This window comes from Oncorhynchus mykiss, chromosome 5 (assembly GCF_013265735.2).
Source record: "Oncorhynchus mykiss isolate Arlee chromosome 5, USDA_OmykA_1.1, whole genome shotgun sequence".
Lineage (NCBI taxonomy): Eukaryota > Metazoa > Chordata > Actinopteri > Salmoniformes > Salmonidae > Oncorhynchus > Oncorhynchus mykiss.
Genome location: NC_048569.1, coordinates 68,356,201 through 68,379,806, shown reverse-complemented (window position 1 = coordinate 68,379,806; position 23,606 = coordinate 68,356,201). Strand labels below are relative to the sequence as shown.

Sequence of the window (23,606 nt, the reverse complement as noted above, 5' to 3'; positions counted from 1 at the left end):
GAAGCAAGTAGGGACAGCAGACTGGGATAGGAAGAGATTGAATATGTTCGTAAACACTCCAGCCAGCTGGTCTGTGCATGCTCTGAGGATGCGGCTAGGGATACCGTCTGGGCCGGCAGCCTTGCGAAGGTTAACACGTTTAAATGTCTTACTCATGTCGGCCACGGAGAACGAGAGCCCACTGTCCTTGGGAGCGGGCTGCTTCGGTGGCAGTGTGTTATTCTCAAAGCGGGCAAAGAAGGTGTTTAACTTGTCCGGGAGCAAGACGACATGGCTGGTCTTCCCTTTGTAATCCATGATAGTCTGTAGACCCTGCCACATACGTCTTGTGTCTGAGCCCTTGAATTGCTACTCCACTTTTAGTACTGACAGGTGTGCCTTGTTAAAATGTAATTTGTGGAATTTCTTTCCTTCTTAATGCGTTTGAGGCAGTCAGTTGTTTTTTGACAAGGTAAGGGTGGTATACAGAAGATAGCCCTATTTGGTAAAAGACCAAGTCCACATTATGGCAAGAACAGCTCAAATAAGCAAAGAGAAATTAAAGTCCATCAATACTTTAACTTCTTTCGGATCAGTGCACCTCGACAACATCCGATGAAATTGCAGAGCGCCAAATTCAAATTAAATTACTATAAATATTTAACTTTCATAAAATCACAAGTGCAATACATCAAAATAAAGCTTAACTTGTTGTTAATCCAGCCACCATTTCAAAAAGGCTTTACGGTGAAAGCAAACCATGAGATTACATTTATTTGGCGCGTTTGGTTAAAAAAAAACACAGGTTCCAACTCACCCAACTTGACTACAAAGTATCTAATAAGTTACCTGTAAACTTGGTCCAAAAATTTGAATCAACTTTCCTAATCCAACCTTAGATATCCTAAAACGTAAATAATCGATAAAATTTAAGACGGAATATACTTTGTTCAATAGCGGATAAAAACAACGTGGAGCGAGCTCCAGTTCACGTGCGCCACACAGAAGAGTCCATTTGGCTTGACACTCACACTGAACAGCCCTACTTCGTCATTTCTCAAAAGGAAAACATCATCCAATTTCTGAAGACCGTTGACATCTAGTGGAAGCCATAGGAACTGCAACCAGGTTCCTCATAAATATAGTTTCCCATAGAAAACCAATGACCTCCAATTTGATACAGTGAATTATAAGTGAAATAATCTGTCTGTAAACAATTGTTGGAAAAATTACTTGTCTTGCACAAAGTAGATGTCCTAACCGACTTGCAAAAACTATAGTTTGTTAACAAGAAATTTGTGGAGTGGTTGAAAAACGAGTTTTAATGACTCCAACCTAAGTGTATGTAAACTTCCGACTTCAACTGTATATATATATATATATATATATATATACACACACTACCGTTCAAAAGTTGGGGTCACTTAGAAATGTCCTTGTTTTTGAAAGAAAAGCACATTTTTTGTCCATTAAAATAACATCAAATTGTTGTAAATGACTATTGTAGCTGGAAATGGCAGATTTTTTATGGAATATCTACGTAGGTGTAGAGTCACATTATCAGTAACCATCACTCCTGTGTTCCAATGGCACGTTGTGTTAGCTAATCCAAGTTTATGATTTTAAAAGGCTAATTGATCATTAGAAAACCCTTTTGCAATTATGTTAGCATAGCTGAAAACTGTTGTGCCTATTAAAGAAGCAATAAAACTGGCCTTCTTTAGACTAGTTGAGTATCTGGAGCATCAGCATTTTGTGGGTTCGATTACAGGCTCAAAATGGCCAGAAACAAAGAAATGTCTTCTGAAACTCGTCAGTCTATTCTTGTTCTAAGAAATGAAGGCTATTCCATGCGAGAAATGCCAAGAAACTGAAGATCTCGTGCAAAGCTGTGTACTACTCCCTTCTCAGAACAGCACAAACGGGCTTTAACCAGAATAGAAAGAGGAGTGGGAGGCCCCGGTGCACAACTGAGCAAGAGGACAAGTACATTAGAGTGTCTAGTTTGAGAAACAGATGCCTCACAAGTCTCAACTGGCAGCTTCATTAAATAGTTCCCACAAAACACCAGTCCCAACGTCAACAGTGAAGAGGCGACTCCGGGATGCTGGCCTTCTAGGCAGAGTTCCTCTGTCCAGTGTCTGTGTTCTTCTGCCCATCTTAATCTTTTATTTTTATTGGCCAGTCTGAGATATGGCTTTTTCTTTGCAACTCTACCTAGAAGGCCAGCATCCCGGAGTCGCCTCTTCACTGTTGACATCACAGGAGTGATGGTTGCTGAAAGTGGGCCTCTGTGCGCCTATGTAGATATTTCATAAAAAATCTGCTGTTTCCAGCTACAATAGTAATTTACAACATTAACAATGTCTACACTGTATTTCTGATCAATTTGGTGTTATTTTAATGGACAAAAAATTTGCTTTTCTTTCAAAACAAGGACATTTCTAAGTGACCCCAAACTTTTGAACGGTAGTGTGTATGTATATATATATATACAGTGGGGAGAACAAGTATTTGATACACTGCCGATTTTGCAGGTTTTCCTACTTACAAAACATGTAGAGGTCTGTCATTTTTATCATAGGTACACTTCAACTGTGAGAGACGGAATCTAAAGCAAAAATTCAGAAAATCGCATTGTATGATTTTTAAGTAATTCATTTGCATTTTATTGCATGACATAAGTATTTGATACATCAGAAAAGCAGAACTTAATATTTGGTACAGAAACCTTTGTTTGCAATTACAGAGATCATACGTTTCCTGTAGTTCTTGACCAGGTTTGCACACACTGCAGCAGGGATTTTGGCCCACTCCCCCATACAGACCGCCTCCAGATCCTTCAGGTTTCGGGGCTGTCGCTGCGCAATACGGACTTTCAGCTTCCTCCAAAGATTTTCTATTGTGTCCAGGTCTGAAAACTGGCGAGGCCACTCCAGGACCTTGAAATGCTTCTTACGGAGCCACTCCTTAGTTGCCCTGGCTGTGTGTTTCGGGTCGTTGTCATGCTGGAAGACCCAGCCACGACCAATCTTCAATGCTCTTACTGAGGGAAGGAGGTTGTTGGCCAAGATCTCGCGATACATGGCTCCATCCATCCTCCCCTCAATACTGTGCAGTCGTCCTGTCCCATTTGCAGAAAAGCATCCCCAAAGAATGATGTTTCCACCTCCATGCTTCACGGTTGGGATGGTGTTGTTGGGGTTGTACTCATCCTTCTTCTTCCTCTAAACACGGCGAGTGGAGTTTAGACCAAAAAGCTCTATTTTTGTCTCATCAGACCACATGACCTTCTCCCATTCCTCCTCTGGATCATCCAGATGGTCATTGGCAAACTTCAGACGGGCCTGGACATGCGCTGGCTTGAGCAGGGGACCTTGCCTGCGCTGAAGGATTTTAATCCATGACGGCGTAGTGTGTTACTAATGGTTTTCTTTGAGACTGTGGTCCCAGCTCTCTTCAGGTCATTGACCAGGTCCTGCCGTGTAGTTCTGGGCTGATCCCTCACCTTCCTCATGATCATTGATGCCCCACGAGGTGAGACCTTGCATGGAGCCCCAGACCGAGGGTGATTGACCGTCATCTTGAACTTCTTCCATTTTCGAATAATTGCGCCAACAGTTGTTGCCTTCTCACCAAGCTGCTTGCCTATTGTCCTGTAGCCCATTCCAGCCTTGTGCAGGTCTACAATTTTATCCCTGATGTCCTTACACCCTCTCTGGTCTTGGCCAATGTGAAGAGGTTGGAGTCTGTTTGATTGAGTGTGTGGACAGGTGTCTTTTATACAGGTAACGAGTTCAAACAGGTGCAGTTAATACAGGTAATGAGTGGAGAACAGGAGGGCTTCTTAAAGAAAAACGAACAGGTCTGTGAGAGCCGGAATTCTTACTGGTTGGTAGGTGATCAAATACTTATGTCATGCAATAAAATGCAAATTAATTACTTAAAAATCATACAATGTGATTTTCTGGATTTTTGTTTTAGATTCCGTCTCTCACAGTTGAAGTGTACCTATGATAAAAATTACCGACCTCTACATGCTTTGTAAGTAGGAAAACCTGCAAAATCGGCAGTGTATCAAATACTTGTTCTCCCCACTGTATATATACAGGTAACTGCCAGTAATGGAAGCACTAAGTAAATGAGGGATACAAAGTATACACAGGTGTGCCTCCTGAGTTAATTAAGCAATTAACATCCCATCATGCTTAGGGTCATGTATAAAATGCTGTGCGGGTCTTTATTTTGGCTACGATGGCTATGCCCCTATACGATGACAATGTCCCCATCCACACGGCACCTGAGACAGTGTTTTCCACCACCATCAACTAACACCAAATGATGGAATTTCTCGTGGAAGAATGACGCATCCCTTCAGTAGAGTTCCAGACACTTGTAGAATCTATGCCAAGATGGATTGAAGCTTTTCTGGTTCGTGATGGTCCAATTCCCGATTAAGACACTTTATTTTGGTGCTTCCTTTATTTTGGCAGTTACCTGTATGTTTTATTGTCACATACACTGAATAGGTGCAGTGAAATGTGTTGTTTTACAGGGTCAGCAATAGTAAGTAGTATGTTGCCCCTGGACCAAATTAGGGTCAAGTACCTTGCACAAGGGCAGATGGACAGATTTTTCACCTTGTCGGCTCAGGTGGTCGAACCAGCAACCTTTTGGTTACTGGCCCCACACTCTAACTGCAAAGCAAAAGCCAGAGGTTACAGAAGTTGCAAGGAAGTAAGATCAATCCTAATTTACTGGAGTGGCAAGTAGCCTAGCAGTTGAGAGTTTTGGGCCAGTAACTCTGGTTCGAATCCCCGAGCCGACTAGGTGAAAAATCTGTCGATGTGCCCTTGAACAAGGTACTTAAGTCACTCTAGATAATAATGTTTGTTAAATTACTAAAACATAAATAAAAACCCAACCTCGGTAAGTCCTTTAAACATGATCTTGTGTTTGTTTGCTATGGTGTGATACTGGTACCTTTAGTAGGAACATTGGGGGTTTAGGTGTTACCATGACAGCTGGGTAGGTGTATTGGCAACCTACAGTCTGTTCCCAGCCTCACAGCCATTTAACCTGTTCCACCCACTAATCTTAGACTCTGGCTGGGCCACTGGAAATGATCAGCACTGTCAACTTGATGTACACATGCACACACACACTCTGACACAGTATCATTCTATATCAGGCCTTGGTTAAGCCCTGTGACAGCGTTGGAGCACTGGACACCAACTCCGCGTGGTGGCTGTGCTGGCAGAGAGTGTATTGGGTGGTGTGATTCCACAGCTCTTGGCTGCGTTTGATAAAGATTAATACAATCCTATTTTCTGCCCAGGATTGCCTTTCCTAATGTGATTCTTCTCTCTTTCTCTCTCTCTCTCTCTCTCTCTCTCTCTCTCTCTCTCTCTCTCTCTCTCTCTCTCTCTCTCTCTCTCTCTCTCTCTCTCTCTCTCTCTCTCTCTCTCTCTCTTCCTGGGAAACACTAAGCACCTTATCCATGTAAGGAGTGACAATGAGAGAGTGATGCGAGCTGTGTTAGTGTGCTATAATACTCTAATTCACTGTAGATTAATTATCTCAGGATAAGCAGCGTCAGGGTACAGGATTGGGCCAGGCTGAAACACTGTTTGGCAAATCTCTTCAGTTCCTCTCCAGGCTGGCCAGTGGCACACAGTAACCCTGTGATATGTACGGGCTCGTTACAGTGACGTACAGTATATGGCAGATCTATATAATTTTACTGAGAGCTGTTGTGAATGGGTTTTCACACCTGTATGAATATGGTTTCTACTCTCTTTATTTCACTGAACTGAGTATTCAGGCAACACTAGAATGAATTGTCATGTGACATTTTGATGGATTTTTGTGAATTAGTTACAAGGGAAATGTCTTCATGTACACAATATTCTCTGAATGCTGTATCTGTACTGAGCATAGTTTTGTACTTAGAGGTAATCGGTCTGAATATGCCATGTTGAATGTTTTCAGGGGACTGATTTTAATAACATGGACATACTCCAGTGATTTTGATCACGCAGCCAGCCTTACTTTCCCAAAGAGAGTGTGTCTTGACAAGAGGGAATCATTGTTTTTCTTCCTCTCCACTTTCACTTGCAGAGTAACAGACTGCCAGTAGAGGGCGATACAACGTTCTAAGTAGGAGTTCTGCATGAACATCAGCCTGTTGGTTATTCAAACAAAATCAGAGCGAGGTCATTTATGAATTAGGATAGAATCATTTCAAAATGACTTTATTACAGAAATCAATCAATGGACCAAAAAGATCATGTTGGAATTTTGATTGAATAATTTGTCCACTGCGGTATATGTTTTCCTCTTAAATGACATAACATACTTTTTTTAATCTTCAAAGTTGCTTTGAGTTCATGATATGTCTCATGTAATGTAAGCTAAGATAGCATTCTCTGTGTTACAATATCTATATGTAGCAACAGTGAGGTCTAGATCCATCTTTCTGTTTTGATATTGATTAGTGCAGTGGCTCCATATCAAATAAGTGGTGAGTCAACAGCCTACACAGGTGTCTTACTGGGGCTGGTTGCTCTCATGCTGTCACAGTGACCTCTGCTGCCTCGACTACCACTTCCTCCCTCTCTCTATACGCCACAACACTCACTGTGCATTCATCTGAAATTTGTTCGGTGCATCTGAGAGGTTCTGACTCTTGTCCATATGGTGAGAGTGGACCTGAAGCACTGTTGGCTTTGGAGGGATACATATGTGTGTTTTTACATTAAGATGCTTGAATCTTAAAGGAGTTGGCTTCATCCTCTGATTACATTTGCATTGATCACAGTCTGTGGCCCAGCAGGTGAACCTATCGTCAGCATCCAATCAAGGCAATGACAAAAATATGTAGCATCGCGTGAATACACAAACATAAACACACACACACACACTCACACCTCCCTAGCCTGTGGTGCATGATCTGGTTCCTGAGGGAGAAGGTGTTGATTAATGCAGCACTCAGGAGCCTGCAGCCTTGGCAGAGGGTTGAAGAGAGGGGTGAGCTAGCACCTCTTCTGGTCCCCCTCTCCAAACTAGAGACATGAAGTGTAAAATTGGGCACACTCTCATAAACACTCCATCACACAGCCCGAGTGGACAGGCAAGGCACATTCCCCTGGCTGCAATAGAGACAACACAGAGAACGAATGTTGGAAATGGATCAGACAAACTATTGCCTTGTGCAAAAATAATAAACTGATGCTGACCAATTTTATGACTGAGATAAACAGTAAATGGCTGTTTGTGTCCAGTCACAAACAGATTTTACTTGCTATATGCCCATAATATAATGTAGCATACATGTTATATATACTATAATTTGATATTTTATTTGTTTTGAAGAGATTTCGACTTGACCAACCCATTTCCGCCCTAAGACCTTCTGACCTGGCTTCTCTTCTCTTTTCCTTACAGCAACAGCGACGTCTTGACCTCCTAACCATCACCAGCCCTGGTGAGTGCCCAGTGTTTCCTAACTCTACTGATGCTGATGGGGTGTGTGTGAGAGCGAGAGTGAGTGAGTGTTGACATTAGATTGAAAAAAACAGTGGACAGAAAAAAACTTCTGTTTGCAGAGCTGATAGTGACTACTAGCACAGAGTACACGTTAAAAGATGAAGGTTCCCTGGATAATGGGGCACTACAGGATCAGTTACCAGACACCCTGGGGTCATTGCTTTGTTCATTTTAGCACCCTGATAGCGTACACTCACATCCACTTTAAACATTCAAAACGTCTGCACGATGATCTAGCAATGTGAATGAAGACATCAAAATAGCTATTATGTTTATTTCCATTTAATTGGATTTAATGGGAATAACTCTTGTCTATTATTTTCATATTATATGGTATCAATGAAAGAGCATGTGTCTGCTGCTCAGCGGAGCTGCGATGTATTGTGATCTGGAGCGCCCCAGTTGGACTGGTGCTGCTCTTTGCTGGGGAAGGCGAACCCAATGTCTTGTAAAAGCAGCTGGGTGAAAGGCGCAAATTGCAGAGATGGCGAGGGGAAACAGATGGGTACGCCAGAAATGATACAGTGTCTATTATGTCTAAATTATCTGGATGGTCTAATATGCTTTGATTACAATAATGCTTATGTGAGGGAGGCACGTGGAGCCTGCTAATTTCACAGATTTATTTGGCATCTGTTCCCCATGCCCAGGAAAGACTATCTCTGACCTTGACAACTCTGAAAAGGGCAATCAGACATGCAGAGCATTATATGTCATATCAGGGTCTTTGTTTCTTTTTTAAGTGGCAACTCTTCTGCTCAATGCATTGGCCAGTCTGGTTAGTTTCCTGGTTTTTGATTTTTATTTTGGCTGCGTATACAGGCAGGTCTGCTGTACTGTACTCCTTGCAGACATATTGTATGGACCTGCACTGTGCTTATTACAATTCACAGTGGGAGAACAATAAGGAGTCAAATATAAAAAAAAAAAAAAAGCATTGCTCACTTCCCCCCACCTGTGACTCTTCACTGGGCCCTTGCAGTCTGTGGTAATGTTATTATGCCAGTTGTATGGAAAACCGCCTGTGCTTTTAGATGAATGAGGCTGATACGGAGGCAACAACAAGAGGACACTCTCTCACTTTCTGCCTCAAGATTAAAGGAGACTTGATCTCTTCTTCTCTCCCTATCTTTTCTCTCCTATCTTTTCAATCCCTTCCTTTCTATCTTCTCTCCAAGACATCTCTCCGCTCTCCTCTTTCTCTTACAGTACATGCAGTCGGGCAGCGGGGTTGCAGACAGTGCTGGAGGTGTGAGGACACTAATAAGATCAAGTGGGGCCATGGCTGTGGGTGTGGGTGTCTGAGGGAAGGTCAGAGGAGGAGAGACCCTCAGTGGTTCACAGGGCCCATGCAGCTCAGTGGGTGATGGTGTATGTGAGAGGGGAGGGCTGCAGGATGCTCCATGGATCAGCATCAGCCATTCTGGCCCCAGCCTCCGTCCAGGGGCCCTCATTAGCCCCTCTGTCTGAAGTGCGCTTCCCCCACAACCTCGGTATTCCGTCTTTAATTGGACACTTGAGCGGAGCGATGTGCATCTGGGTCTATTGAAGTCTGACATTTCAGACTGCTGACCTTTCCAGACCTGCCACAACTAAATAATGATTAGCCCTGGCCATTGTTTTCACCACAATGGTACACTAACACACACACCGCGGTGTGCCCAGGAAGAGAGGAAAGGTGCTAAACTAAACACCTGCAGTATCTACACTCTCTGACCAAAATACACATACTGTACCCAGAAACCTTTATTCACACAAATGCTGGGAGAATACGCTTTGGGTGGTCACAATTTTTTGAGAACATATTGTCAATCTATTGATCTCAATGACCTTTTCATATATCTGGACTCCCTACAATAGTGTTTTGAACTAAATTAACTTAGCTTGGCTGTGTTAAGTCCCTTTTCCCCTTCATATGCTCTGTGCGTTACAGGGGGGAAAAGGTCAATCACATTCATGAGATTTGGATAGATGTGCGAGGTCTCGGAGCAGAGAGATAATAGGCAACCTTCAGATGTCCTCTAATGGTATGGTTGTTTCTCTTCAGTCTCAGTCTTCAGTCTCTCTAGGGCTGTGGGACTCCACTCTCTCAGGGCCCTGATATTACTATACACAGGTTGGCAGTTAAGCAACAAAAACGATTAACACAACCATGGGGCAAAACAGATGAGGTTGGCTTAGATTGTTGACAACATGTAGGCTACAGTATGTTTTGTCTCCAATGTTTATTGAAAACATAAATACATTTGCACAATGAGAACTTGTATCCTCTCAAATATATATTTACAGTTGTTGGTTAGCTGGCTAGAGAATTTTAGCAATAATTATTAGCATTGACATGAAATCAGTCAAAACACCTCAAAATAAGACATGGTGTCAAGGACAAGCTGAACTGAGCCATTTATGATTCCCCACATAGCAGTTTGTCATTCTTGCTTGCAATCTGGCCATCCAGAATCACAACATCTATAGAGCCCCCCCTCCCCCCCAACGCTTGCTCTTTCCATCTATATTTCCTTCTCTCTCGATCACTCAATACCTTTCAGTTCCTCTTCATTTATCTCAATCTCACAATTACCACACATGCCTCAGAACAAGGGCCTCATAAACAAATTAGCCCGATGATAGGTGGGCTGTTTGTGGGGAGAAATCTTGACAAGTTCCCTCACACCTCTTATGCATGATGTGACAGTCAGTATGTTTTGCACAATGTTGTATTGTCCTTCAGTTTTCATTTACAGATAAGCAACAGTATGTCACTTTTTATCTCTGTTTAACACATGCCCCTCCAAGTTAGAGAACTGGAGTCTGGAGTAGACTAGATGTAGGCCTATACAGAAAGCCATTCATTCCTTGTGAAAAGCTGAAACTGAAAGAGCCCATTTGTGCATTTATTTTTCCTAGTGGCATCACATTGTCTCATGCCAGATTTCTGAGAGGCTGCATAGCTTTCAGTCCGAGTCTGCTGGTGTGATATCCACTGGTGAGAGGCCTAGTTGCTGGCTACTGGCTAGGCTCCCCAGGACAGGCCTCTGCTCTGTGTGTGGATGGGACTCTAGGGTTTCAGCCAGCAGGGCAGCGGGACAGCTGCACAGGCCTGCTCTCAATACCTGGGCTCTGGAGCTGGAGCAGGGAGATGTGTATTTAATGGAATGCAGGGACTTAGTGCCTTGCTGCGATAGGGGCATTATTTATAAAACACTATCAGGGCTTTGTATAAATGAGCAGCTGTGAAAACAACACTTTCTAATATTGCCCTAATTATATCCTTTCTCTGTGAATTTGCATATTTTATCTCCCTGAAATTCATTATAGGGGACTTTGCTATCGTTTTAATGAAGGAAAGAATACAACACAACAAAGAGATGGCTGAGCAGTGGAGGGGGCTCTCTCTTCTCTGGGTGCTTTATATTGACTATTTTCCAGTAGATTTTTTCGAAACCCTCTCAGAAGCGTGGCTAAATAAGCAAGAGCATGCTAATGAATTGAGAATGAGTGTGATAATTCAGCAGGCAAAGACGAGTGAGGTCCACAGTAGGGAAAGATATTTAGAAAATATGCATCATTAAACCATTATTTAAAATCATGTATCTTTCCTACACTCAATATTTCTGACTACTAATGCCGAGAGTAAATATTCCCTGTCTTGCAAATACCACAATTTCACACTCTTCACATAATCAGCCACGGTTTTCATGTTTGGCATTTGAACAACAAAGCTAGAACTCAAAGGACACTAAATGACAATTCACAACATTGCTTTCCGGGTAACTCCCCCTGTCTTATTTGAAGAAAGAAGATGTTGGAAAACGTAAACAACATTTTAACAGCATCTTTGCTCCAACAGGGAAGACAGCTGTGATTATTTCTTTGTCACCAGAGCCACCACTGTTGCTGAGCACTGCTGTGTAGCAAATCCTTATAGAAAAAAATAGATTGGATTTTTGTTCCTGGGTGCCTTTTGTATCTCCAGTAAGGGAGTGTATAATAGAGGTTGATTCCGTGGTGTCTGTCCTGTGTGGATTGAGTTGGTGGGGGCTGGTGTGGTTGTGTGGAGTTGTGCAGCAACCATTGCACCCATTGAACAGCAGCAGTCTCTGCTCTGCGACCTGCTCAGGCTCTCTTTCACAGCTGCTGGGCTAATATGGTTGATATGGTTACCTGTCGACTAGGCAGGCTTGTTTGCAGGGTCACTTCATTAGCCTTTTCTCAGTCTCTTACTTAGCAGTGGCGTCGTGTGTTGGCTCAATAAGGAGCAGCTAGCTGTCAGGCTGTATCTGCTGCGCCGTGTAGCACCTGGTTATCAGATCATGTCTCCATGTTCCCTTTCCCCTCTGACATTTACATGTTCTAACAGCCCAAGATGAGCTGTGTTTTCACTGTGTCATATTAACTTGCCTCCATTATCTGGATGTGAAAGGAGATGCTTGTCACCATCAAAAGGGAATCTTGCTCCGTTTGCTCATTTTGAAGGGGCCCTTCTTTACTGAGAATGATGTATGTAATGTCTCTTTGCGGTGGGTGTGTTTCATTATGGACCTTTTGTTTCTCTGCTTTTGCAGGGAACAACGGTGCGCCACAAAAAAAACGTGTTATTACTCTGATTGAAAATTGACCAAGCCGTTAAACAAATGTGAGTGTCCATTTGAAATAGCCTGAGTGTATTAATTTTGAATTCCAAGAACTTAGATCCCCCCTCTACATTGTAGGCGGCGTACAAACGAATGGCGTTGAATGAGGTATTTCTCAAAAAATAAAACAGCAAGAACCAAAAACATGACATGGCTCTTTGGACATTAATTCAATCACTCAGCTATCATATCTCATAAGCTCAAAATCCATTTCAAGCTCCAGTTACAGGCATATAAACTGATGCTGAGAAGGTGTTTGTGAGATGACCCTGAGTGTCCTTGACTTGTATATTTGGCTTCAGGATCCTGCTGAATGGCTAAAGGCACAGTTCTTCCTCATATGCCGCCTGTCCCTCAGCGGGCTAACTTCTGTTTGGGCATGGGTTTATCTGCTATTATCTGTCAAACATCACACACGAACGACATTGGCCTCTGGTGCAATCCCACAGGCAAGCTGCTGTCATACCAACACCTTCAATGTGTCACTTGCTGCCTCCATTTGTGGCAGCTCCAGGGGCTGTAGGGATAAGCATTAAACCCTATTCCCTAGGACCAAAGCCTCCCTAACAGCTAGGCCTATGTATTTAGTAGGCTGACAGTTTTTGGACATGGAAAAATATACTGTGAAAAATAATATTTTGTTTTCCTGTTCAGATGGATTAACTAAACCAGAACTTACTTTTATTTGACATTTTCTGTCTATTGTTTGTCATATAGACATGTTTACCTCAGTGAAAATATTTGAAATATTCATCATATATGCAACAAATTGCCAACAAGTTTTAGCTAAGTAACTGTGGTGTCTTTATAGTCTATATGTCCATACATCCTTGAGAATTCATATTGAGAGAGTGCAGAATATATCCCCATGACCCTCGCCCAGTGATGTAATGTACTTAAGTAAAAAATACTTTAAAGTACTACTTAAGTAGTTTTTGGGGGGTATCTGTACTTTACTATGCATGTTTTTGACAACTTTTACTTCACTACATTCCTAAAGAAAATGTAATTTTTACTCCATACATTTTCCCTGACACCCAAAAGTACATTTTGAATGCTTAGCAGGACAGGAAAATGGCCCAATTCACACACTTATCAAGAAAACATCCCTGGGCATCCCTACTGCCTCTGATCTGGCAGACTCATTAAACACAAATTCTTAATTTGTAAATGATGTCTGAGTGTTGTAGTGTGCCCCAGGCTATCCGTAAATTTAAAAAAAGCATTGTGCTGTCTGCTTTGCTTAATATAAGCACTTTGAAATTATTTATACCTAAGTATATTTAAAACCAAATACTTTTAGACTTTTACTCAAGTAGTATTTTACTGGGTGACTTTTACTTGAGTCATTTTCTATTAAAGTATCTTTACTTTTACTCAAGTATGACAATTGGGTACTTTTTCCACCACTGCCTTCGCCAATCAATACAAAATAACCAGGGTAAAGAGTGGCCCTAATGAACTGAATAGTTTGGAGCTGAAATATGATCACTATTTCTGCGGCAGTCATTTGTTCTTTTAAGAAAAGATCAATGTCCTCTGGCATATCAGTGAGAATACACTGTAGGCAGGGGGAGCAATGATACCTCTCCAAATATTTAATGAAGGAGTTAGACAAAGTTTGTTCGTGCTCTTGCTGTCAGAAGTCTGTCTTTGGGCCACACTAGTAATTAATGTCCCTCAGCCTATTGGGAGCCACTGTTCATTTCATGCGCTATCACTTTTTTAAATTGGAAACGGACTACTTTCATGGCCAATTAATTATTTATGAAGTGCTAATTAAGAAGCAAAATAAAGGAACACTAAGACCATACTTAAAATGTAAAAAACATAATTGTTATGTAAATAGTCCCTTGATCAATAGACCCAAGTTTTTTTTTAATCCATCTTGGATTCACTTCCATACTGTAATGATGTGCGCTGAGAGTCTGGAGGCAAGTTCAGAGAGTGAGTATTTTAATAAATAAATGAAAACATAATACAAAACAAGAGACATGAACAACGCACGGACATGAAACAGAAACAGTGACACCTGAGGAAGGAACCAAAGGGAGTGACATATATAGGGCAGATAATCCAAGAGGTGATGGAGTCCAGGTGAGTGTCATTATGTGCAGATGCGCGTAATGATGGTGACAGGTGTGCTCCATAACTAGCAGCCTGGTGACCTAGAGGCCGGAGAGGGAGCACACGTGACACGTACCCTCATTTCCTGCGAATGTTTACCTTACACTTGTGATCTTAAAGGGATACTTTTGTTTTTGTTATTTTTTGGTGGTAATGGCGCTGGTGGGAGTAGCGGCCGTTTTACAGGCTCCTGACCAATTGTGCTATTTTGTGTGTTTTTTTGCGCTGGTCTTAACTGTTGTACATAATGTTTCTGCCATTGTTTCCTATGACTGAAAAGAGCTTCTGGACATCAATACAGTTATCATTAACCCCGATTTGGACAAAGACTTCTACTTCAATGAGTCAGAGGTGAAATACATAATTATTGATTATCCCGGACCAGGCTCAAATCCCTGACAATCGAAGAAGGAGGAGACTTGACTATAGAGGCCGGCGTGTGGGATACCTCATAAGACTAAGTTGGAGGGTGGATTAATCGCCTCTACCCTCTGTTCTATTGGCGAATGTGCAATCACTGGAGAATAAACTGGACTGTGTGATCTGTGATCTGAAGAACTGTAATATCCTATGTTTCTCAGAGTCGTGTCTGAACAAGGTTAAGGTAATATAAAATATAGCTGGTTTTCTATACATCGGCAGGACAGAATGGTGGCGTCGGGGAAGCTCAGGGGAGGTGGTGTATTTGTATTTATTAGGGATCCCCATTAGTTCCTGCCAAGGCAGCAGCTACTCTTCCTAGAGTTCAAACACACCAAAGCACCAACATTACATATTAAACAAGAAATACAATTGTGAACTATGTTTATACTGAATGAGCTAAAGATAACTACATGATTCCATATGTGTTATTTCATAGTTTTGATGTCTTCACTATTATTCTACAATGTAGAAAATAGTAAAAATAAAGAAAAATCCTTGAATGAGTAGGTGTTCTAAAACTTTTGACCGGTGGTGTAGTTTAGTCACATGATTTCTTAATATGCAGTACGTTTGCCAATCAGTTGGTCTGCCAGACTTATTTGCCATACATTTTGCCTGATCCCTCTCAACCTTAAAATGTTTAAATTCCTCATCAATCCAAGGAGATTTAACATTCTTTACATTCATTTTCTTAATGGGTGCTTGCTTATTAGTAACTGGAATAAGCTATTTCATAAATGTGTCAAGTGCAGTATCTGGTTGCTCTTCATTACACACACCAGACCTGCAAATATTCTTTACATCATCAACATATGAATCACTACAAAACTTCTTGTATGACCTCTTATACACTATATTAGGCCCAGCCTTTGGAACTTTGGTTTTCACAACAAAGTGGTGCGCGATCTCTAATATTAAGGAAGTCTTGAGGTTCTGCTCGCCTAGGTTAGAATAGCATGATAAGCTGTAGACCATACTATTTATTTTCAACTATATTTTTCTTCCAAATCATCTTGACTCCTGGACTCTGTTCGCACATTTCAAGGCTGCGTTAAGACAATTACTTATCAATGACCCAAGACCAGCTCAGTTAATCCCTACCATTTTGACAATGAGTCATCATAATGCTGCATCAAATGTACATTATACTAGAGGCATTGGCAGACACAATGTAAGTAACTTAATTTATGTCCCCTAATTGCCCTGAACACCTCTGTTAATCCTACAGCTATTGTATGCAGTAATTGTGAGCCTATGAACCAGATTTATACTGTTAGCACTGAGGCGGTGTGCCCTAGAAGGAAGACCAGTTCGTGCAGCTCACCCTGCACTATCAGCTCCAATATAAATAACATGAGCAAGTCTACTTCGGAATAACTTCCCAATAAAGCATTAAAAACAATCAAGCAACCTAGAAAAGTACTAAAAATAGCCCATATTAACATACGCAGCCTGAGAAACAAGGTCCATGGAGTCAATAACTTGCTTGTAACAGATGCCATTCATATTCTGAAACTCATTCATATTCATATTCATATTCATATTCTGAAACTCATATCTCTGAAACTCACTTATATAATACCGTTGATACAGTGGTAGCAATACATGGTTATGACATGTATTTAGAGATTATCTAATGTTAAATACTGTTGAAGTAATATGGCTACAGGTTCATTTAAAGCCCATTCTTGTGGGAAGCTGCTATAGACCACCAAGTGCTAACAGTCAGTATCTGGATAATATGTCTGAAATGCTTGATAATGTATGTGATATCAACAGAGAAGTATATTTTCTGGGTGATTTAAGTATTAACTGGCTCTCATCAAGCTGCCCACTCAAGAAAAAAATTCAAACTGTAAACAGTGCCTGCAACCTGGTTCAGGTTGTCAGTCAACCTACAGTACCAGGGTTTTTACAAACAGCACAGGAATGACATCTTCAACATGTATTGATCACTTCTTTACTAGTGCTGCAGAAATGTGCTTTAAAGCAGTATCCAAATCCAAAGGATATAGTGATCACAATATAATAGCCATATCTAGGAAAACCAAAGTTCAAAAGGCTGGGCCTAATATAGTGTATAAGAGGTCATACAATAGGTTTTGTAGTGGATCATATGTTGATGATGTAAAGAATATTTGCTGGTCTGGTGTGTGTAATGAAGAGCAACCAGATACTGCACTTGACACATTTATGAAATTGCTTATTAATAACCAGTTACTAATAAGCACGCATCCATTAAGAAAATGACTGTAAAAACGGTTAAATCCCCTTGGATTGATGAGGAATTTAAAAATGTATGGTTGAGAGGGATGAGGCAAAAGGTATGGCAAATAAGTCTGGCAGACCAACTGATTGGCAAACGTACTGCAAATTAAGAAATCATGTGACTAAGCTAAAGAAAAATAAACTATACTATGAAACAAAGATAAATAATATAAAGAATGAGAGTAAAACGCTTTGTAGCACCTTAAATGACATTTTGAGGGAAATAGCCAACTTGGCTCCATCAGGCATTCAATCAGATGGCTCATTTATCACAAAACCCACTGATGTTGCCAACTACTTTAATTACTTTTTCATTGGCAAGATAAGCAAACTTAGGGATGACAAGCCAGCAACACCACACATCCAAGTATATCTGACCAAATTATGAAAGACAAGAATTGCACTTTTGAATTCCGTAAAGTCAGTGTGGAAGAGGTGGAAAAAATATAGTTGTTTATCAACAATGACAAGCCACCGGGGTCTGACAATCTGGATGGAAAATTACTGAGGATAATAGTGGATGATATTGCCACTCCTATTTGCCACATCTTCAATTTAAGTCTACTAGTAAGTGGGTGCCCTCAGGCCTGGAGGGAAGCTAAAATCATTCTGCTACCCAAGAATAGAACCCCCATTGCTGGCTCAAATAGCTGACCAATCAGCCTGTTACCAACCCTTTGTAAACTTCTGGAAAAAATGGTGTTTGACCAGATACAATGCTATTTGACAGTAAACAAATTGACAACATAATTTCAGCATGCATATAGGGAAGGACACTCAACAAGCACAGCACTTACGCACTTGACAGATGATTGGCTGAGTGAAATTGATGATAAAATTATTGTGGTACGGTCTTGTTAGACTTCAGTGCAGCTTTTGACATTATCAGTGATAGTCTGCTGCTGGAAAAACGTATGTGTTATGGCTTTACACCCCCTGCTATAATGTGGATGAAGAGTTACTTGTCTAACAGAACCCAGCGGGTGTTCTTTAATGGAAGCCTCTCAAACATAATCCAGGTAGAATCAGGAATTCCCCAGGGTAGCTGTTTATGCCCCTTGCATTTTTCAATCTTTACTAACGACATGCAACTGGCATTGAGTAAGGCCAGTGTGTTTATGTATGTGGATGACTTAACACTACTGTATACACGTCAGCTATTACAGCGACTGAAATGACTGCAACACTTAACAAAGAGCTGCAGTTAGTTTCGGAATGGGCAGCGAGGAATAAGTTATCCCTAAATATTTCCAAAACTAAAAGCATTGTATTTGGGACAAATCATTCACTAAACCCTAAACCTCAACTACATCTCGTAATGAATAATGTGGAAATTGAGCAAGTTGAGGTGACTAAACTGCTTGGAGTAACCCTGGATTGTAAACTGTCATGGTCAAAACATATTGATACAACAGTAGCTAAGATAGGGAGAAATTTATCCATAATAAACAATGCTATCAACAAGGCATGTTCTACAGGCCCTAGTTTTGTCGCACCTATACTACTGTTCAGTAGTGTGGTCAGGTGCCAAAAAGAGGGACTTGGGAAAATTGCAGTTGGCTCAGAACAGGGCAGCACGGCTGGCCCTTAAAAGTACACAGAGAGCTAACATTAACGACATGCATGTAAATCTCTCATGGATCAAAGTGGAAGAGAGATTGACTTCATCATTACTTGCTTTTGTAAGAGGTGTTCACAAGCTGAATGTACCGAGCTGTCTGTTTAAAATACTAGCACACAGCTCAGACACCCATGCATACCCCACAAGACATGCCACCTGGCTCTCGTTTGTAGAAGGAGACCAAGGCGCAGTGTGGTAGGCGTATATCATATTTTTATTGACAACACAAAATAACAAAGACAAAAAAATGAAAGCACACAGTTCTGTCAGGCTCAGATACTAAATAGAAAACAAGATCCCACAAAACCCAAAAGGAAAATGACAACTTATGCAGTATATGATCCCCAATCAGAGACAACGATAGACAGCTGCCTCTGATTGGGAACCACACTCGGCCAAAAACAAAGAAATAGAAAACATAGACTTTCCCACCCGAGTCACACCCTGACCTAACCGAACATAGAGAATAATAAGGATCTCTAAGGTCAGGGCGTGACACCACCAGAGGTCTCTTCACAGTCCCCAAGTCCAGAACAGACTATGGGAGGCACACAGTACTACATAGAGCAATAACTACATGGAGCTCTATTCCACAACAAGTAACTGATGCAAGCAGTAGAATCAGACTTAAAAGCAGGTAAAAATACACCTTATGGAACAGCGGGGACTGTGAAGCAACACAAACATAGGCACAGACACATGCATACACACACATGATAACATACACACCATACACACACGTACACATGCATTTTGCAGTGTAGATATGTGGAAGTGGAGTATAGGTCTGAGGGCACACACTTAGTGTGTTGTGAATTCTGTAATGCATGTATAGTAATGTTTTTAAAATTGTATATAACTGCCTTTATTTTGCAGGACCCCAGGAAGAGTAGCTGCTGCCTTGGCAGCAGGATCCATAATAAACACAAATAGCTGTCTATTTACAGTTGAAGTCGGAAGTTTACATACACCTCAGCCAAATACATTTAAACTCCGTTTTTCACAATTCCTGACATTTGATCCAGTAAAAAATGTCCTGTTTTAGGACAGTTAGGATCACCACTTTATTTTAAGAATGTGAAATGTCAGAATAATAGTAGAGAGAATGATTTATTTCAGCTTTTATTTCTTTCATCACATTCCCAGTGGGTCAGAAGTTTACATACATGCAATTAGTATTTGGTAGCATTGCCTTTAAATTGTTTAACTTGGGTCAAACGTTTCGGGTAGCCTTCCACAAGCTTCCCATAAAAAGTTGGGTGAATTCCTCCTGACAGCTGGTGTAACTGAGCCTCCTTGCTCGCACAGGCTTTTTCAGTTCTGCCCACACATTTTCTATAGGATTGAGGTCAGAGCTTTGTGATGGCCACTCCAATACCTTGACTTTGTTGTCCTTAAGCCATTTTGCCACAACTTTGGAAGTATACTTGCGGTCATGGGCCATTTGAAAGACCCATTTGCGACCAAGCTTTAACTTCCTGACTGATGTCTTGAGATGTTTCTTCAATATATCCGCATCATTTTCCTGCCTCATGATGCCATCTATTTTGTGAAGTGCACCAGTCCCTCCTGCAGCAAAGCACCCCCACAACATAATGCGGTCACCCCGTGCGTCATGGTTGGGATGGTGTTCTTCGGCTTGCAAGCCTCCCCCTTTTCCCTCCAAACATAACGATGGTCATTATGGCCAAACAGTTCTATTTTTGTTTCATCAGACCAGAGGACATTTCTCCAAAAAGTACGATCTTTCTCCCCATGTGCTGTTGCAAACCTTAGTCTAGCTTTTTTATGGCAGTTTTGGAGCAGTGGCTTCTTCCTTGCTGAGCGGCCTTTCAGGTTATGTCGATATAGGACTTGTTTTTCTGTGGATATAGATACTTTTGTACCGGTTTCCTCCAGCATCTTCACAAGGGCCTTTGCTGTTGTTCTGGGATTGATTTGCACTTTTCGCACCAAAGTACGTTCATCTCTAGGAGACAGAACGCGTCTCCTTCCTGAGCGGTATGACGGCTACATGGTCCCATGGTGTTTATATTTGCTTACTATTGTTTGTACAGATGAACATGGTACCTTCAGGCATTTGGAAAATGCTCCCAATGATGAACCAGACTTGTGGAGGTCTACAATTTTTTTTCTGAGGTCTTGGCTGATTTCTTTTGATTTTCCCATGATGTCAAGCAAAGAGGTACTGAGTTTGAAGGTAGGCCTTGAAATACATCCACAGGTACACCTCCAATCGACTCAAATGATGTCAATTAGCCTATCAGAAGCTTCTAAAGCCATGACATATTTTTCTGGAATTTTCCAAGCTGTTTAAAGGCACAGTCAACTTAGTGTATGTAAACTTCTGACCCACTGGAATTGTAATACAGTGAATTATAAGTGAAATAATCTGTCTGTAAACAATTGTTGGAAAAATGACTTAGAAGTAGATGTCCTAACCGACTTGCCAAAGCTATAGTTTGTTAAGTTAACAAAAAATGTGTGGAGTGGTTAAAAAACAAGTTTTAATGACTTCAACCTAAGTGTATGTAAACTTCCAACTTCAACTGTACCTCCGCCAACCGATGCTGGACGTAAAACCACACTCAACAAGATGTATAGGGCCATAGGCAAAGAAGTAAATGCTCAACCAGAGGCGGCGCTCCTAGTGGCTGGTGACTTTAATGCAGGATATCTGAAATCCGTTTTACCTCATTTCTACCAGCATTTCACCTGTGCAATTAAAGGTGAAAAAACTCTAGATCACCTTTACTCCACACACAGAGACACATACAAGCTCTCCCTCGCCCTCCATTCTGCAAATCTGACCATTTCTCTATCCTCCTGCTTACAAGCAAAAACTCAAAGAGGAAGTACCAGTGATGCGCTCAATACAGAAGTGTTCCCATGAATCGGATGCTAAACTACAGGACTGTTTCACTAGCAAAGACTGGAATATGTTCTTGGATTCATCCAATGGCACCGGGTTCATTAATAAGTGCATCGACGTCGTGGTCCCCACAGTGACCGTACGTACATATACCAACCAGAAGCCATGGATTACAGGCAATATCCGCACTGAGCTAAAGGCTAGAGCCTACGCTTTCAAGGAGCAGGAAACTAATCCGCTACCACCTCCGACGAACCATCAAACGGGTAAAGCGTCAATACAGGACCAAGATCAATTCCTACTGCACCGGCTCTGACGCTCGTCGGATGTGGCAGGTCTTGCAAACTGTCACAGATTACAAAGGGAAACCCTGCCGCGATCTGTCCATTGATGCTAGCCTACCAGACAAGCTAAATACCTTCTATGCTCGCTTCGAGGCTAGCAACACTGAACCATGCATGAGAGCACCAGCTGTTTTGGATGACTGTGTGATCACGCTCTCCGTAGTCGGATGTGAGTAAGACCTTTAAACAGGTAAACATTCACAAGGCCGCAGGGCCAGATGGATTACCAGGACACGTACTCAGAGCTTGCGCTGACCAGCTGGCAAGTGTCTTCTGACATTTTCAACCTCTCCCTGACCCAGTCTGTAATACTTACATGTTTTAGGCAGACCACCATAGTCTGTGTGCCCAACAACGCCAAGGTAACCTGTCTAAATGACTATCGCCCCATAGCACTGACATCTGTAGCCATTAAAAGCTTTGAAAGGCTGGTCATGGCTCACATCAACACCATATACCCAGACACCCTGGACCCACTCCAATTTGCATACCGCCCCAACAGATCCACAGATGATTCCATCTCTATTGCAATCCACACTGCCCTTTCCCATCTGAACAGGAACATCTACCTGAGGATGCTGTTCAGCGTTCAACAACTTCTGTGCTCTCCAAGCCCATCACTAAACTGACCCTAGGATTAAACATCTCCCTCTGCAACTGGATCCTGGACTTCCTGAAGGGCCACCCCAGGTGGTTAGAGTAGGCAACAACACATCCGCCATGATGACCCTCAACATGAGGTTCCCTTGAGTGTGTGCTTAGTCCCCTTCTGTACTCCCTGTTCACCCTCGACTGCACAACTCCAACACCATCATTAAGTTTGCTAAAAACACGAAGGTGGTAGGCCTGATTACCGACAATTATAAGACATCCTATAGGTAGGAGGTCAGAGACCTGGCAGTATGATGCCAGGAAAACAACCTCTCCTTCAAGCTCAAGAAAGACAAAGGAGCTGATCGCTGACTACAGGAAATGGAAGGCAGAGCACGTCCCCATTCACATTGACGGGGCTGTAGTGGAGCGGGTCAAGTGCTTGAAGTTCCTCGGTGTCCACATCACTAAGGATCTATCATGGTCCACACACATCAATATAGTTGTGAAGATAGCACGACAACGCCTCTTCCCCCTCTGGAGGCTGAAAAGATTTGGCATGGGCCCTCAGATCCTCAAAAAGTTCTAAAGCTGCAACATTGAGAGCATCTTCACCGCTTGGTATGTCAACTGCTTGGCAAGGCGCTACAGAGGATAATGAGTATGTCCCAGTAAATCACTGGAGCCGAGCTCCCTGCCATCCAGGCCCTCTCTACCAGGTGGTGTCAAAAGAAGGTCCTAAAAATGATCAAAGACTCCAGCCACCCAAGTCATAGACTCTTCTCTCTGCTACCGCACAGCAAGCGGTACTGATGCACATTGTCTGGAATCAACAGGACCCTGAACAACTTCTACTTCTAAGCCATTAGACTGCTAAATAGTTAGTTCGGGTAGCTATTGGTTAACGATTCATCTGCATTGACCCTTTTTGCACTAACACTTTTGACTCATCACATACGCTGCTGTTACTGTTTATTATCATCCTGTTGCCTAGTCACTTTATCCCTACCTATATGTACATATCTACCTCAATTACCTCGTACCCCTGCACATCGACTCGGCACTGGTATCCCGTGTATATAGCCAAGTTATCTTTACTCATTGCGTATTTATTCCTTGTGTTATTATTTTTCTATGTTTTTTTTTATCTCTTCATTGTTTTGTAAGGGCCGTATGTAAGCTTTTCACTGTTAGTTTACACC

The 23,606-nt window shown here is 41.8% G+C and overlaps 1 protein-coding gene across 1 annotated transcript in view; it reads left to right on the top strand.

Annotated features, from left to right (window-relative positions):
- The window catches only part of agbl4 (ATP/GTP binding protein-like 4), a 409,012-nt gene that overhangs the window by 263,326 nt on the left and 122,080 nt on the right, over positions 1 to 23,606 (top strand). Inside the window, exon 6 of the mRNA XM_021604030.2 lies at positions 7,426 to 7,465. Coding sequence (XP_021459705.2) covers positions 7,426 to 7,465 — 40 coding nt within the window. The remainder of the gene's footprint in view (positions 1 to 7,425; positions 7,466 to 23,606) is intronic.